At 59.9% G+C, this 17396-nt stretch overlaps 1 protein-coding gene and 1 long non-coding RNA gene across 3 annotated transcripts; one reads left to right on the forward strand and one right to left on the reverse strand.

Moving 5' to 3' along the window:
- Nucleotides 1-5281: 5281 nt before the first annotated feature.
- LOC137166162 (uncharacterized) lies at nt 5282-15107 on the forward strand. Of its 2 annotated transcripts, XM_067567800.1 has the most exons (3): nt 5282-5471; nt 11163-12199; nt 14752-15107. In XM_067567800.1, exons 1-3 carry the CDS (start codon nt 5453-5455, stop codon nt 14998-15000), a joined length of 1305 nt encoding a protein of 434 aa, XP_067423901.1. In that variant the 5' UTR covers nt 5282-5452; the 3' UTR covers nt 15001-15107. The 2 variants fall into 2 exon arrangements, with proteins under 2 accessions (XP_067423901.1, XP_067423902.1); XM_067567801.1 differs by having other exon boundaries at nt 11163-14821.
- LOC137166164 (uncharacterized) lies at nt 15104-16649 on the reverse strand. The gene is made up of 2 exons (XR_010923579.1): nt 15963-16649; nt 15104-15529 (listed from the first exon to the last, which is right to left on the reverse strand). It is a non-coding gene; the product is annotated as an uncharacterized lncRNA (long non-coding RNA).
- Between the last annotated feature and the right edge of the window lie 747 nt (nt 16650-17396).

A 17396-nucleotide genomic window follows, 5' to 3' on the forward strand; every position in this document is an offset into this window, starting at 1 on the left:
TCTTGTGGGGGGCTCCAGCGGCTCTGAGGTTAAGGCTGTGTTTAGTCTGCCACTTCAAGTGGGGTATAAGGCAGGAGAACCCACAGAATCAAACGCCGTATTCCCCCCACACACGCGCACACACACACACACACACACACACACACACACACAGCGCCCTGCAGCTGCCCAGGGCTGATTGCGGGGGAGCAGTCCCCTCCTGAGGCCCCCGCCCCCTCGCATCACATGGGGGCAGTGAGGTCTGTATTGATTCAGAGGGGAGAGGCCCTCCTATTACATCACCCACCCCCTTCCCTGCAGCCCCCGGAGGTCTCCCGTCCAAGACCTGCCCTGCCCACGGCCAAGCCTGATTAGCTTGCGAGAGCGGATGTGACCCCCAGCATGAAGTTGTGGGGCAGCAGAGCACGGTAGCTGGCCATGGGGATTCAGAGGGAGGAAGAACCAGCTGGACGGCTGCCCTGGGAGGGGCGTTTGCCGGACCTGGACTCTGCCCTGGTTGGAACGGCCCCGTTTCATCACCCGCCTGTGCTCTTGCTTCACCCGCTTGTTTCCACACATCAGTGTGTTGGCCCCAGTGTCAGGGGCCATGCGCTCCCGCTGCTGGGCACGGGCCATCCCGACCCCCACACAAGCCACGCAGCGCCCTCGCGCTTCAGCAGGGCCTGGGGCAGCACGGTGTTAACGCCCACAATCTGTGTGTGGTCGGGGAGCGGGGACAAAACACACGGGGGGGGGCCCTAGACTGAGCCCCAGGCCATCACACGGCCACTGGACTGGGGCAAAGCAAGGGACAAAGAAAACAAGGGGCAGGGAGGATGGAGGAGCAAGAAGGAGGGAGTAGCCATGGGGGCAGTTCAATGTCCCGGGGCGCAGTGTGAAAGGAGGCAGGGACCAGCTCTTGTTCTAGAGCAAGGGGAGACCCACGGAATAAGGCAGGCAAAGTATCCATGAAAGCGAGGGGGAGCGTAGGGCATGAGTCTCCTCGGGGACCCACCCACAGCTGCATGGCGCGCTAGGGCTCCCACACATGGTGCAGACGTACAGCCTGGCCATCGGGCCACCGGCCAGGGAGACAGGCTCTGTGCCGGGACACCCCGGGAGAGACGCGCAGAGGGGCTGCTGGCCAGCCAAAGACACGGTTCAGTTAGTCCACGCGCATGTTTTCAGCCACCCCAGGCACCCGATTTCCACAGGGAAGACGCGGGGCGTCGTGGCCAGGGCTAGAAACACACCAGGGTTGAGGCGGAGGTTTTCGAGTGCCCTGTCCCAGTGCCCTGCTCTCATGGAGAGAAGAGACCAGGGACCCCTCTTGGTGGGAGGGCAGACTATAGAATGAGGGCAGAACTCTGACTCCCATAGCGCGGCTCACCCACGGAGCTCCCCTTCCCTCGCAACGCTGGGCCAGGATCACGACGCCCGTTTCACAGAGGGAGGTGATTTCTCCTGGGTCCCACAGTAGCCGCGCTGGGAATGGAAGATCAAGCAGAGTAGGGAGGTGGGCATGACCTCCGTACACAGCATTCGCGAGACCACGACTGGACGCTGTGTCCCGTCCTGCTGTCTGCACTTCAGAAAGGACGGTACAAAACTGGAAGGCGTTCAGGGCAGAGCTCCAGGAATGGTCTGAGGTCAGGAAAACCTGCCCTCCAGGAAGGGTCGCAAGAAGCTCCATCTATTTAGTTTATCCAAGAAAAAGCTAAGAGGGGCCTGCTCCTCGTCTGCAAGCACCTACAAGGGGAGGAGATTTCTGGGACAGCAAAGAGCTCTTCAATCGAGCGGGAGAAGGCAGAAGGAGAACCAATGGCCAGAGGCTGAAGGTAGCCAAATTCGGACTAGAAATTAAGCCAGATTTTGAACAGGGAGGGTGACGAATCGTCGGAACAACTGATCTAGGGACGGGCTGGAATCGCTGCCATTTGAATTCTTCAAATCGCGCCCAGATATCTTTCTAAAAGATCGGCCGTAGCTCAGCCCAGAGCTACGCTGCGCTCCAGACAGGAACCCCTGAGCGAGAGTCTAAACTCTGTGATGTGAAGGAGGTCAGACTGGATGAGCATAATCGTCCTTCCTGGCCTTAAAACTTAGAAATACCCCTGCTCCTGAGTCCCAGCCGTGCTCCAACCATCAGACCACACTGGCAGGGCTGTGAGGAAGGCCTCTCCGACAGCTGGGGCAGCTGCTTCCAACACTGAGTCTGCAGTCCTTATCTGGTCCCCATCACCACAGCACCTGAGCACCTCCCAATGCCGCTCATAACACCCCTGGGAGGGAGGGCAGGACTATTACCCCATTGTACAGATGGGGAACTAAGGCCTAGACACTAAGGGACATGCCCAGGGTCACACAGGGAGACTGTAGCAGAGCAGGGACTTGAAACCCAGTTTCCCTCACCACCGCCCCACGCTCCCTCCCCACACCCTCTTTCTGTAACTTTCAAACACGCGTTTCCTGCATCGCGCCAGCGCGTCTGTGTTTCTCCTTCACCTGCTCTGCTTCTTGTCTGAATCCCCAGCCAGGAGAGCACTTGGCCTTTTGTTGCTATGGCGCTGTTTGTTTGCTGCACGCTGCAGAAGGAACACGGCCTATGGCTCATCTGCTACCACCAGCTCTCGCTGCTGCCCCCCCCCTGCGCTCCGGAGGTGACAGGCCCGGGCGTGTAGCAGTGTCTCCGATGGTACAGTCACAGGGTCATCCAGGCAAGGGGAAGGCGGGCGTGGGCTAAGGGGCTCCTTAAAGTAACACCGACAACTGGAAATCTCAGCAGTTTTCTAAAAACAAGTTAAAAGCAGTTTCAAGACCCGCGGCGGCCCCGGGGTCTTTCTGCCACTTGACAGCCACATTTTTCTGTTTTTAAGAAGCGTTTTCCTCTCCCTCACTGCCCTGTGAACAAACCACACTGACAAGACAGGAAACTGACACACACACACACCCAGACAAAGGAAACCGTGAAACTGACTAGACCCAACCTGGCCAACAGCACCAAGCCAACACACTGGGAAACTGAGACATGCCTTCTCCCCCTCTAACCGCTTTCGCTTACAGCAATCTTAGGTATTAGTTGTAACAGCCATCGGGGGAAAGTCACAGACCAGGGCCCCATTGTGCTAGGCGCTGCACACACAGAACAAAACGTCCAGGTGATGCCCAGTTTTTAAGTTGGTGGCATTCCTTTAAAAAACTCAGAAGATGGAAAAACCAGTGTCAGTGCTAAATACCACTAAAACTTACAGGGGCACCTCCTCTATGCCAGGTGATAAAAGCAAGGAAATAAACACTTTAAAATAAAGGCCCCCGACTCTGTCTTGTCTTAAACGATGAGTCACGACGACCTGTTACTGCAGTTTATTTTAGGCATGTACCGTGATCTCTGGATGCTTCACAGGTGCTGCGGAGTCAGAGTGGTTGGAGAAAAGGCCAGATACATTTATTGTTAGCCATAGGTGCAGCCCTGGCACGCTGAGCCTCCGCAGGCATCTCGAAACACCTGGTTCGCGCGGAGTGTGCTCCGACACAGATCTCAGGCTGGGCCTAGGTCTGCACTGAAACGTTTTGCCAGCCTAGCAATGTTGGTTGGGATCGGATTGTTTTTATGATGTAGCTGGACTGGAAAAAGCCCTACTGCAGACGCAATTATACTGGCAAAAACACGCTTGTGTCTGATTTCAAACTGGTATAAGCCGTGCCGATAAAAGATCCTAGTTGCTGGTACGACTGTGTCCATGCTAGCAGGATTTTGAAGGTCCAGCAGCAGCCTTTTTAAGTACAGAGAAGGCCTGTGAGTACAGGCAGCCCCGCACCTGCATGACGTGGTCACCATCACAGACCCTCTCCCCTGCCAGTCAAGCAAGATCTGATTCGCCCCAGTCTTGTACAAACGTGCAAAGTGGGTGTAAACGTTACTGATTTGATGGACCCGCTTCGCACTGATTTAAAGGACGGTTTAAAGGTTCCGGGTGCTGGGGCATCCCGCCCTGCGCTGTGCCTCAGTTTACCCAGCTGTACTGTATTTTTATCTGCCTCCCAGAGTCATGGTGGGAATCAACATTTTATCATTCACATTTTATCACCGGAGTGAGGATTTATTTGAGCTTGCCGGTGTTTCAAAGATGTTAACGGCCAAGACTTAGTGTTACGAATTCATCATTTTCCTTCTTGTTTTGCTTTGTTTCCTCAGCCTGGGGCTCTTTCACGTTTCCCGTTCCAAGGGCCCTTGGGATTCTGCTTGGATTGGGAAAAAGAAAATTCACAGTAGATACAAGGGGAGGGGAGAATCTTTGATCTATTTGGCCCTGATCCCGCCAGCGTTCACGTACACCGTTAACTTTACCCACAGGAGTTCAGCCCAGATCCTCAGCAGCAGTTCGATGTCTCACTCCCTTCGTTCAGCACCTAAACACCACGGAGGCCTTAGTCCCACTGAACTCAGCAGAAATACCAATCCCCCAAAGTAAGTGTCCCCTGCTCACGTGCATCCCAGTCCTGGTTACAGCCCTTTGCGTGGTGTCAGGCAGGGACATCAGGGCACAGAGACACCAGTGGGGCCCACAGGATTAACTGGTAGCCCGGGGGGGGGGGGATTGACACACATGCTTTCCAGTCACTGGGGGGAGTTTGTGCTTTGCCTGGGCTGGCGTCTCCAGGCTCTGGGTGGGTTTCCACTGCAGGTGAAATAGACAAACAGCTGCTTTGCACCGTGCAGTGGGGGTGGCCAGCTTCAGCCAGTGCCCAGCAGGGAGCGGGGCTGGAGGGAGAGACGCTGGAGAGTTGGGGGGGCCGGAGGGAGAGGCTGAAGTTGAGGAATTCCGGTGGCTGGGGGGGGGGGAAGAGGGGGGCAGTGCTGGAGATTGGGGGGGCTGGAAGAGGGGAATGCTGAGGGCTGGGAAGAAGGAAGGGGCAGGATATCGGGGGTTGGAAAGGGAGGGTGCTGGGGATGGGAAGAAAGGGGGGCTGGGGAACCAGAGAAAGACTGCATCCTGGGCTGCTGAGAGGGGGTGCTGGGGAATGAGGCGGACCAGATATGGGGGTGCTGGGGAATGAAGGGGGCTGGCTATGGGGGGGCTGGGGAGGAGAAGGGGGCTGGCTATGGGGGCTGGGGAGGGAGGGGGCTGGCTATGGGGGGGCTGGGGAGGAGAAGGGGGCTGGCTATGGGGCGCTGGGGAGGAGAAGGGGCTGGCTATGGGGAGGGGGGGCTGGGGAGGAGAAGGGGGCTGGCTATGGGGGGGCTGGGGAGGAGAAGGGGGCTGGCTATGGGGCGCTGGGAAATCTCGGAGGGCGGGGAGTTTCTCGTCTCGGTTCCGCTGGCCGCCCCGAGCCTAGGCGGAGCCCCTGCTGTTGCCGGGCGCCGGGCGGGCCACACCCGGAGGGCCGGCCCGAGAGCGCAGAGCGCAGCCGGGCATGGACACCTGAGACGCGGCCCCAGCCGCTCGGCTCCCCGGAGAGCCCCCGGGCGAGGATGGGACGCGCCGGGGGAGGTGAGTGAGTGAGGACCCCTCCCCGCTGGGGCTGGAGGGGGGCAGCTTCCAGCCGGCGGCGTCCCCCGCCCTCCAGCCTCTGGCCCCGCTCTCTGCACCCCACATCCCCGGGCAGGGGCCGGGCATCCCCCGGCCGCCTGGGAGCTGCGCGCCCCCCTGGCCGTGCCAGGCTGCCCCGGGGCGCGGGGGTCTCCGGCGTGGCTGGGAGCCGGGGTCCCGCCCCCAGCGCAGGTCTCTCTCTGGCAGCAGGGCAGGTCCTGCCGCTCGGCTACACAGAAACGGGGGGGCTGGGGCGGGTCCCGGGGGGACACCCGGCTGTTCCCTTCCCCCCAGCGATCTCCCCTGTGCCTCCAGGGCGGGGGTCTGCTCCCCTCCCCAAGCGAAGCGAAGCGAAGCGAAGCAGCCCCGCTATTATCCGGCGCAGGGCTGTGAAAGTTTCCTGTGTAGAAGCGCTCGGGCCGGTGACTCAACAGGGCAGCCTCCCCACCCGCCTCGGTGTAGCGATAAGGAGGATTTTGCTGCCAGGGAGGAGATGGAAAAATGAGTTCCTGATCAGCAGTGACCGTTAAAGGTCTCCAGGCCGGTTCTGTAAGAGGTGCGGGTGTTCACACCAAGGGCCTGGTCCGTTTCTAACTCTGCCAGTCCCCCCCTGACTCCCCCCCTGCAGTTTCAACTAGACGCAGGAGTTTTCTTCACTTCCCTCCACCGCACTGTGTTGGCATATGCTGTCCTAGAGCTGCCGCGTCTCACCCCAGAGGTGGCTGCATTTCAGTGGTAGGCGAAGCAGGGCTCTCCTAAGGGAAGACATGACTCATTAAAAAATGACGTGTCAGCGCCTGCTGCAGGTGGAGGCCCACGCAGAACCTCCTGCAAAAGGAGTCTCCAGCCCTTGTGTCCTGGGGCTGTAGTTAAAGAACAGATTGTCTAGCCCAGTGTGTCTCAGCCTAATTCCCCATGCTGGGCCGCACATGCAGCTTGCTGTGTATTCCATGGGCCGCATCCACACCATGTCTAGACTAGCCGTATGGCCCTGCGGGTGTCCCATGTCTATACTAGCCGTATGGCCCTGCGGGTGTCCCATGTCTATACTAGCCGTATGGCCCTGCGGGTGTCCCATGTCTATACTAGCCGTATGGCCCTGCGGGTGTCCCGTGTCTATACTAGCCGTATGGCCCTGCGGGTGTCCCATATCTATACTAGCTGTATGGCCCTGCGGGTGTCCCATATCTATACTAGCTGTATGGTCCTGCGGGTGTCCCGTGTCTATACTAGCTGTATGGTCCTGCGGGTGTCCCGTGTCTATACTAGCCGTATGGTCCTGCGGGTGTCCCATATCTATACTAGCCGTATGGCCCTGCGGGTGTCCCATGTCTATACTAGCCGTATGGCCCTGCGGGTGTCCCATATCTATACTAGCCGTATGGTCCTGCGGGTGTCCCATGTCTATACTAGCCGTATGGCCCTGCGGGTGTCCCGTGTCTATACTAGCCGTATGGCCCTGCGGGTGTCCCGTGTCTATACTAGCCGTATGGCCCTGCGGGTGTCCCGTGTCTATACTAGCCGTATGGCCCTGCGGGTGTCCCGTGTCTATACTAGCCGTATGGCCCTGCGGGTGTCCCGTGTCTATACTAGCCGTAAGGCCCTGCGGGTGTCCCGTGTCTATACTAGCCGTATGGCCCTGCGGGTGTCCCATGTCTATACTAGCCGTATGGCCCTGCGGGTGTCCCATGTCTATACTAGCCGTAAGGCCCTGCGGGTGTCCCATGTCTATACTAGCCGTAAGGCCCTGCGGGTGTCCCATGTCTATACTAGCCGTATGGCCCTGCGGGTGTCCCATATCTATACTAGCCGTATGGCCCTGCGGGTGTCCCATGTCTATACTAGCCGTATGGCCCTGCGGGTGTCCCATGTCTATACTAGCCGTATGGCCCTGCGGGTGTCCCGTGTCTATACTAGCCGTATGGCCCTGCGGGTGTCCCGTGTCTATACTAGCCGTATGGCCCTGCGGGTGTCCCGTGTCTATACTAGCCGTATGGCCCTGCGGGTGTCCCGTGTCTATACTAGCCGTATGGCCCTGCGGGTGTCCCGTGTCTATACTAGCCGTAAGGCCCTGCGGGTGTCCCGTGTCTATACTAGCCGTATGGCCCTGCGGGTGTCCCATGTCTATACTAGCCGTATGGCCCTGCGGGTGTCCCATGTCTATACTAGCCGTAAGGCCCTGCGGGTGTCCCATGTCTATACTAGCCGTAAGGCCCTGCGGGTGTCCCATGTCTATACTAGCCGTATGGCCCTGCGGGTGTCCCATATCTATACTAGCCGTATGGCCCTGCGGGTGTCCCGCGGGCCACAGCTGTGTGTCGATGGGGCCTTGAGTTGAGAGCCGCTGGTCTAGCAGGAGACTGGCCATTTGGGTTCCCTGACTCCAGTCCCACTTCTGCCGCTGGCTCAGTTTGTAACTTGGGGCGTGTCTCTTCCTCCCGGCCGCATGGAAACGCTGCGGGGGCAGGGGCGGGTGTCTGGAGGTCCGTGGGTGGAAGTTGCTGCTGGAGCTGTGCAAAGCGTATCGTTGCTGACAAGTGATGTCGGTCTTTTGGGCCTCAAGGATGTAGCCGGCGGAGGCCCAAGGTTTTCCAAAGTGATTGTGATTTTGGGGACTAGACAAGCAGTTCCCAAAGTGCCATCAGCAGAGGGGCGGGCAGCGGTCCCTGGCGTGCGTGTGGAGGACGCTGTTTCGCACGCACCATACGTGTGAGAACACGACGAAGCGAGGACGCTGTTTCGCTCTGCCCTCCGTGCTGTCTGGGGTCCTGGGCTGAGAGAATGAATTAAAATGGGGTCGTGCTGGCAAAACCTTTGGGAAGCCCTGCAGGGCTGGCCCTACGGGTGGGCGACATGGGTGACTGCCCAGGGTGCTGTGGTCAGGGAGGCCGCTGGGGTCAAGAGGCAAGAAGTGGGGTGGGCCTGGGTTGCAAGGCCGCAGAAGGGAGCTCGGGGCAATGGGGGGGAGGCAGCGGAGCTCAGGGGCTGTGGGGAGGTGAGGAGCCCAGGGAGGCAGCAGGGACTGGGGGTGATGGAGGGGAACCCGGTTGGGCCAAAGCCAATCGGGCGGGAACCGGGGCACTGACGACTTTTCATGTATGCCCATGGACGACAGGAAAGGGGATAGCAGTTCCCGGCTTCTAACGGGCCGTGCGCCGAGAGGAACCAGAACGAGGTGCGGGGGCTCGGGGAAAGGCCGGGTGGGCTGAGCTGCCGCTGAGTACCACAGAAGATCTGGCTGAGAGCTGCCTGGAGGGTCAGACCAGATGCTCGCTAACAAGCACCTTTCTTCTGCCCACTTCCCTGCGCTACCCGGTCCGTTCTAAACCCTTCCTTCTGGAGGTCTGCTTTAGTATCACCAGCGGAACGAGTTTGGAGGCCTCAGATGAGAGATTCATGGATGGGGGGGGGGGGGAATATCCACCCCACCCCGCCATGTAACACGGTCTCCCTTGAGTAAAGTGGGGATGGGGGCAGGGGGGTGAACCAAGAACAGAAGTTCATTGGCTTGGAAAGTCTCACTCCAGCCTCTGACGTTGCCGGGTCCCAGCTGCACAGAGCTCGTGTTTGGGACAGCTACAGAAAACAAACGTGTCCAGGTGGGGCTGGCGTGCAGCTGGCATCCCGGCCTGAGATCGGGCTGCCGAGCCGTGCCAGCGAGGCCGTGGGCTTCGGTCAGGGCTGGCAGGGCTTCCGCTCCACGCTGGAAGCCGTGGCAGTGACCACGACCAGTCTGCCGCTGGCAAGGCGCCCCATTCCGGGGACCAAACCGAGGCCTGGCCTGGGACATTTCCACAGGGGTCCGCGTGGTCACCGTGGAAATCAGCAGACAGAGAGCTGGTGCAATGAAAGGGACGTTGCTGCTGTTGGCTCTCCCATCCACTCCCTGCAACGCTGCTAGCCGGCTGCCCTGGGGCCAGGCTTGACAGATTTGTATGGCATCCTGCTAGATACAGACCAGAGCCCAAGGGAGCAGCAGGGAGCATTGATGGTTCTCTTAGGGGGCAGGACAGAGCAGGAAAAACACACCAGGAGTGCAGCTCGGAGTCCCATATCGGAGCCCGGCCACACCACTGCTTTCAGCGTGAGTTTGCAGCCGGTGAAAGGGGCTCGGCTGGCCGCCCGGGGGTCTCGGTGGATCCATGGCCAGGTACAGCCTGGGCGTCGGTAAGGCGGGGGCTCCCTCCAGCCGGGACGGCGTCAGCCAGTTTCCTTGGCCTTTTGCCAGGGCTAGCACTGGCCTGTGCTGGATCGAAACAAGCCCCCCACGTCCCCCAACCTCGGCTGGGCTGGAGTTGGAGGTGAAGGTGTGCGCAGCCACACACACACACACACACACACACACACACCCCCACCCGTCGACGCTGCCTCTGAATTAGCAGGTGGGACAATTGTCGCTCAACACTCAGTCCCTCCCCGTGGGAGACCCACGCACGCCTCTCACAGGTGTCCATCCCTCCCGCTGCTGGGAGCTGGGACCTGAGCCCAGTTTCCCCAAAAACACCCGAGCACGCGTCTCCCCACCGAGCCCCTGGCTGCCAGGACAGGCCGCCCCAGGGTTTAAGCCGTAAGGGGCTCGGTTGGAAACCACGACTGGGCCTTTAAGGCGAGCCGGGCGGGGAGGAAAAGCTGACGTTAGGGGCCGCGGCCAGGAAGGGCCCAGGGAGTGTCCGGCTGATAAGCAGAGATTGTTAATTGTTCCACTGCTGTAACAGGAACACGGGCTGATGTGCGGCAGCTTCCTGTCCCGCACAATGGCAGGGAAGGGAACACGGGACCTGTCATGGCTGTATTGTTCCTACTTATATCAGCGTAGCACCTGGGAGCCCTAGGCATGGACTAGGAGGTTCAGACACAGAGCAAAGGGACGGCCCCTGCCCCAGAGAGCTTACAGTGTAAGTATAAGCCAAGAGACGTCAGCTGGGCGCAGGCGAAGGCAGGAGTACAAGGAAACCACGGCCGGTGTGACAGGCCGCCACGCTCCCTGCGCACCCGCAGTTTCCCGTAGGCATCATGGCAAAAGAGAGCTGGGCGGGATTTAAGGGAGTGTAGTGAGTTCGATCTGCAAGTGTTTCCAGGGCGCATCAGCCAGTCCCCCCCCACCACCACCTTTCTCCCCCTTCATGCCAGATGCAACTGGGAGATGCTGGTGGCTCACAGATATTTAGGGCTCAAAAGGGAGGTCACCCCACCCTGATGTGCTGCTGGGGGTCCCATCTCTCCGAAGAGACGTGAAACGAAGGCTCTGACCATTCACTGTTGTTGAAGATCCCACGGTGCGTTTAAGAGCAGCAGGGGTGGCCTTTGCTAAGTTGTCCCTTCGGTACCTGCCGCCATCTCCCTGATTTCCCGCTGTGTTTTCAGGGAGGGTAGTGTCCTTTTCTCACTTCCTGTCTCAAGCTGATTTGCAGTTACTGTATGCTGCTGGGCTCCACCCCAGAGATTGCCGCATTTCAGATGTACAGATGAAGTTTGGAAAGCTTTGAAGAGAGAAACTATTCTCCAATAGTCAAACTGATCCATTAAATGGCTCGAACGGCAGGCTTGTCCAGCGGTTGCTGGTTGCTGTCTGAGGAAGGTTGGGAGTTAGTTACAAACTTCTTTTTACTGATGAGAAATCACTAATAGATTTTCCTCTCCTCTTTGCTTTAGGTCCCGAGCTGTGGACATTGATACTCTGGGGTGAGCTCCTGCTAGCAGCACGACTTGCTCTGGGAGAAGCCTGCATCTGCAGTACAGCCGTGGCCTTCTCTGATTTCCAGGCAGCTCCAGCCCTCGAGACGTGCTGTTTGAACTTCACAGAGACTGCCATCGACTCTCTGGACTGGAGCCTCTTCGGTGGAGTAACAGGACTGAGAGAGATATACCTCTCGCGCTGTGGCATCGTGGACATCCTCAACGCCACCGGTGCGCCGCTCACGCTGGAGATCTTGCACTTGGATCACAACCGGTTGGAAAAGCTCCCAGACCGTTTCCTAGAAGATGCCCCTCGACTGAGGGTCCTTCGCTTGGACGCCAACAGGCTTCGCGAGCTGCCCAGTTCCTTCCTGAGAGCTTCCACACACATCCAAGAGATTAACCTCGCCTTCAATGACCTGGCCTCCCTTCCCCCCGGCCTCTTTAAGCCATCTCTCCGCAGGCTCGGCCTCTCCAACAATAGCTGGGATTGCACCTGCCCCTTGTCCAGTGCCCTGGAGAAGTATCCCCAAGAGGACGTGCTGGGCGCCGGCCTGGTGTGCAGCACCCCAGAGCGTTACCGCGGCCTGGACATCCGAGACGTCGGCAAGCAGGGGCTCTGCCGGGCTCACAGCCTGACCGCCCTCTTCATCTGCCTGCCCCTGGTGGCTGTTTCAGCCCTGGTCACCTGGTGCTTCTGCAGGCAGAAGAGGAAGATGGGCTACAGCCCAAACCGCAGGCCGGAATGCCAGCTGGCCACAGTGGAGAGGAACGGCGCCAAGGAGCTGCCCCCCGCCGCCGCGCCCAGCGAGAGCGAGAAGAACATCCTGCTGAAGCCCTCCGCTGCCCTGCTGGGGAGCAGCCGGGACCTCTACGAGGAGGTGGAGATCCAGCTGGAGGCCTCTGACGACTCCTTGGTGCTGGTCAACGAAGGGCGGCTGAGCCGGGAGCCGGGCGCCCCGGGGACGCCGCCGGCGTGGGAGCTGGCGGGCGGGGCGCCGGACGCAGAGACGGTGAGCGTGACCCAGGTGCTGAAGGACTCGGTGGACCGAGAGAAGCTCTATCTGAGCCAGGCGGTGGATTATTACAACCTGGTGCCGGCCATCGAGCTGGAGGACTCGGACCACCAGGAGTACGAGAACATCGACCCCAGGGCCCTGCGGCTGGGCCAGCCAGGGGAATCGTGGGAAAGCGGGGCCGTGTCCCGCCCTTGCTGACGCCCAGCGCACGCCGGGGGGGGGGGGGTGGAAGCTAATGCAGGGCGGAGCTGGCGGGGCAGCGAGCGGGTATCTCGTCATTCAAAGGCCTGTTGGCGTGTCGACCCATTGTGGGGGGTATAAACGTCTGGACACGGCTTGGGCCGGCTCTTTGCAAAGCTAGAGATGTGCTGCCTTCTAATTCCCACCCCCGCCGTGCCTCTAAACCCCTTTGGCCTGCCACAGTCAGTCTTCCTGCACACTTCCACCAAGCAGGTGCCCAGGGGAGGGCGGTGTTTTGGGCACTCGAGGGTTAATTCTCCGGCGTGAGGCTGCCCGTGAGCGCCCCTCGATCCCGGGGGTCTGAGGGAGGCAACTTCCATTAGCTCTGTGTTGCCGATCGCTTTGGGGGTTGTCCACCCCAAATACGGAGCCTGATTCTCTCACACACACACACGCCCCGGTCTTCAGCTCCCATGGCCCCCCACACCTGGCCGTCAGGGGCCAGCTGTCCCTGGCAGTCCGTCAAAGCCACTGGGGTGAGAGGGGTGCAAAAGCGGCCCGAGTGGGAGGAGAATCAGGCCCTGGAAATCCGCGGCTGGGGACAGGGCAGGGTCATCGTGGGCAGAGGGGGGGCCGAACTGTGAGGTGTCTGGCGCGGCCCTTGCTGGCCAGAGATGGACGCTACTTCTTCAGAGCGTCCCTGCGTTTCCTCAGTGCGTGAGGTGCTGGGACCCCTGCCTGGGCCGCGTGGGTTGGGACAGATTGTGTGACTCAGCCAGTGAGCGCAGGTGCAAAGGAAGAGGTGGGGGGCAGCCCCCTGCCCGGGCTCCCAGGGGGCAGGTCCTGCTGCGAGCTCCCTCCTAGAGGCGATGCAGGGCAGAGAGCAGCCTGGCCACAGCCTCCCGGCACCCCAAACCCAGTGACGGTAACGAAGGACGGGGCCCCGGGAAGCCCCCCAACACCGTTAACATCTGGGCGGAGAGTCGTTTATTGCCCCAGGGACACAGAGCAGAACAGGCCAGCTCCTCTCCGCCCTGTGTGTGTTGTTTGGGGCAGCCGCCGGTCAGGCTGCACGGTGAGCACCTGCCCTGCTGCCGGGAGAGTTGCGTCCAGTGGGCTCCAGGGTCTCCCAGGCCTGAGTGCGGTGGGGGGGTGGGCTAGTGGCCGGAGCACAGGAGTGGGAGCCAGGAACGCCACCATCTCATTCCTCTTCTGCCACTCCCTCCCTGGGCTGCTGTGAGCACGCCTCTTCCCGTCTGTGCCCCTAGCTGCCCCCTGGGGGTAAAGCTGACCTGGCCCCCGGTGGGGGGCAGAGAGGGGGATGGTGCAGGGCATTTCATCCTTGATGGAGTAATGAGGATCTCCTGGTTTTCCTCCTCTGAGCCCCAGCCTCATACCCCAACCCACCCCCCAGCGCTGCCACTTCCTTCCCACCAGCTGCAGGGGGAATCCCATGGAGCCGCTCCCTGCGGCCCTGGAACCAGCCAGAGGCACTCCCCCCCCCCCCCCCAGGCACTGAGCGTGGGCTGCAGACCTCGCCCTCTGGGAGCGCAGGACAGCCATGGACCCATCCTGCCTGCTGCAGACAGGGCAAGCCAGCAGAGGAGACCCTGCCCCGAGGGCCCCGGGCACAGCCGCTGAGGATGAAGGATGGTTTTATGAGCAGCCATAACGGCTTCAACCCGAGGCTGACTTTTCCTGGTGCTCGACTCCCCTGCTTATCTCCACGAGGCCTGTAACAGCTGCGGCACCTGCCGTGGGGGGGGCTGGGATTTCGCCTCCTTTCCCAGGGGAAGGTGGGGAGGGACCCCGTCCCCGCTCTGTCCAGCCCAGCCCGCTGGCACCCCTCCCTCTGTGCAGGGCAGCGTCTCCAGCCCGGCCAACGCTGTCACGGGGGTGAGAGTTGACCTAGTGTGGGTCAGAGTGTGGGCATGATGCGTGTCTCCCTCCCACCCAGTGTCCTGCTCCTGGCTGCCCGGCCCGGCCCCCCCTTGCAGTGGGTGATATACACCCTTTGCACAGGGAAGCTGTCACCAGAGCAGGGCTGCTATAGATCAGGGCTGTTTATCACGGCTGTTTATCTCCTGGAAGCTGTGCTCCAGTGGGAAAGATGATAAGGGAGCAGAGGGGTCATAAATCAGCCTGTAGCCAGGCAGGGACAAGGCAGAGCTCAAGGGATACGTCCACTGACCCCTGCAGGCAAAGGAAGGCGTGAGAACAGGCTGTCTGGGTGCGCACACCCCTACCTGCCCTTCTCTGCCCGGGGGGTTTCTGCCAGTGCAAAGATTCACGGCACTGGAAGGTTGAAGGAGACAGAGGAGGGAGCGGGGGAAGCAGCTGGGAGTTAATTCCTTCCTTTCTCCAAGGGCCCCAGGATGTGGGAACTGAGACACCCGGCCTCTGCTTCCAGGGAGCTGCAGTCTAGGCTGGCATTAACCTGTGGAGAGACGTCCCGGCCCCAAGGAGGAAGGGGGAACATTTTATTACCATACAGGCAGCCTCAGCACCGCAAGCACAAGCAGGTTTGCTGGACACACCCCGAACCTGCAGCCATCTCCTGGGCAGCGATGAGCTCCCGTGCTGCCCTGCTCCAGCATGGCCGGGGGCTCCCCTAAACCTCCGGCTGGTTTCTCCCCCAGCTTCAGCAGGTGCAAAGACCTGCCGGGAGGGAAGCAAGGGCTGCAGGATGCTGACTAGATGTAGAGCTGTTACCAGACATACCCCACTAGACAGCAGTGGTGGGCAGGCGGAGATGGGGGATGAGAGAAACCCGAGGAAAGAGAGGGGCAGAACGTGGACATCTCTGTTAGAGGAAACCCCATTTCCTGCAAAGGGCGCGATCCCCCCGACATCTCTGCTTTGGCAAGGAGCCCCACCCCCTCTGCTGGCGCTCCGCTTTAATTTGAGCATTTCTCTGTAGCCCACCAACACTTTCTTCCAGGCCTGAACTTCAGGATGAGTCCAAAACACACAGTAGCACACTGGTTACTCAAACAAAAGGTGATCAATATCCAGCGGGGGGTGGAAGGGAGGGCGATTGGCATCGCTGAGTGGTGCGGGCAACCCACGATTTCCTTCCAGGAGGGTTTGAGGCGAGGAAAAGTCTTTGAAGCAATAAGCACATTCATCACTCAGCCTCTGCCACTTGGGTGGAAACAAAAATGGTTGACAATATAATGCAGTGAGTTTCATACATGCCCATTAATGGTTGACAATATAATGCAGTGAGTTTTATCAATGCCCATTAAATATATAAGACCCTGAGAGGCTGCAAAAAATATATGCTTAGCCTGCCTCTGTAAATTAAACAAAGAACTTGCGTCTCAGGATTTAAAGGTATCTAACGTGTTTCAAAGTCTCTACGTTAGTATGTACGGAATCACTATTCAGCACCCCCTGGGCTTGATGGCTTTCCAGCAGGACATGCATCCTGAGGACGCATCCCGGAAGACGAGGAGCGCATTACAGGGACATGCAAACCGCAGCAAGCATGTAACACTTCCCCACTTAGTCTTTCATTCTTTTTTTTGCCCACAGGCAGAGCATTGTAGCCAGTTTGGCCATGTTGTATACTCACTCAAGGAGACTAGAAACTATTTTACGTTCCATTGCCGCGTTCCTTTTTAACTCAAGGGGGGTGCGTTCAAATCCACCAGGCTGTGGGCCATCGGCTCCTTTCTAGCACTGAACAAACAGTCGCCAGTCCCTGAATGGCACGCAATGCGGCAAGTAAATAAAGATACGCTTGCGGGCTGCCAAACTGGTCAGAGTCTCTCGGCTGGAATGGGAGCACGTGAACAGAGTGGCTGCCTCTCGAGCACGCCCCCGTGGGCAGAGGTCACACAGCAGGTTCTCTGCCTCAGTTTCCCCACTTTCAGGGCTCACTCACTCAAGCTACCAAACAAGCTCTTTTCTGGTTCAGCAACACCCCTCCCAGCCCAGCCTGGATTTAGACACTGAATTCCTAGCAGCACCTGCGCTCTGAGCATCCCCCTCTCTGCACTTCCCTCTTGCTCTTTATAGGGGAACCAGCCCCTCTACTAATTAACCCTCCCATCCCACCCCAGGTGGGGCAGGCAGGGCTAATGGGCTGGGTCTGCCAGGCCTGGTCCAGCTCTTAAAGGGGCAGGCGACCTCGGTACGGCGCAGAAGAATTGAACTCCCGCAGGGTTCCCCCATCGGCCGTTGTGGTGCAGAGAACGTGCGAGGCTGGCTGGCGTTTATCTCGTCTGTTCAGTGGAGCAGAGGGAGGTGCCAACCCCAAATGTGCAAAAATCAGGAGCAGTGGTGTGCTGAGGGGGGCCCAGGCGCCGGGCTGCGTGGGGGGGGGGACACCGGCCTGGCCCTTCATGATGCGCAGGGGACTCCAGCTCCCATGACCCCCTGTGCGTGAAGGGTTGTTTGAACCGGCGCCGGGCTGTGGGGCTGGGGCGGGAGTCAGGCAGCGTGCTCTGGCGGTGGCCACATTTGCTCCCCTCAGGCCCCGTCCCCCCTCCGCAGGTACAGACGCCCCTTCCCTGGGGCAGCTGGGGGGCAACACTGGGACCCATTCTCCCCAGTGTCGATGGCCCCCCCCCGCCCCACGCAGTGTCTGAGGGCTCACCGAAAAAAATCACCAGATTGGATAAGCGGGGGAGCGGTCCCCTCCAAGGCCTTTGGGTTGGAGCTGCGTCCTTGGGTGTCTCTCCTGTGTGGTGGGGCAGCCACGTGTCCCTGACCCACTGACTGCTGCATACAGTTCAAAGCAGATACCATTGATTAAACAGCCCCCAACCAGCTACGGCCACCCCCTGGCCTGGGTGCACCACACCTCTCGTCCTGGGGTGTCAGGGCTGTTCACTGCACGTTCCCAGGGCTCCAATCCCAGCGCCAGCCCTTCTCCCCGCTCGGCTCGATCCCCTCCAAGGCCTCTGGGTTGGGGGTAAGCTCCTGGGACACCCGGCCCCTCTGGTTCAGCGCCAGCCCCGCTCGGCTCGGCTCTCTGGGACACTCCTCGGGCCCCTCTGGTTCT

The sequence above is a fragment of the Emydura macquarii genome, unplaced genomic scaffold (genome assembly GCF_026122565.2).
Source record: "Emydura macquarii macquarii isolate MOO-44397 ecotype Brisbane River unplaced genomic scaffold, CSIRO-AGI_Emac_v2 contig_2805, whole genome shotgun sequence".
Lineage (NCBI taxonomy): Eukaryota > Metazoa > Chordata > Testudines > Chelidae > Emydura > Emydura macquarii.

Excerpts from the sequence above, each read along its gene's own strand:
- LOC137166162 (XM_067567800.1), top strand. Across the intron at positions 12,200-14,751 it reads GGGCGCCGGACGCAGAGACG|GGCCCCAGGATGTGGGAACT; the intron begins GTGAGCGTGACC and ends CCTTTCTCCAAG.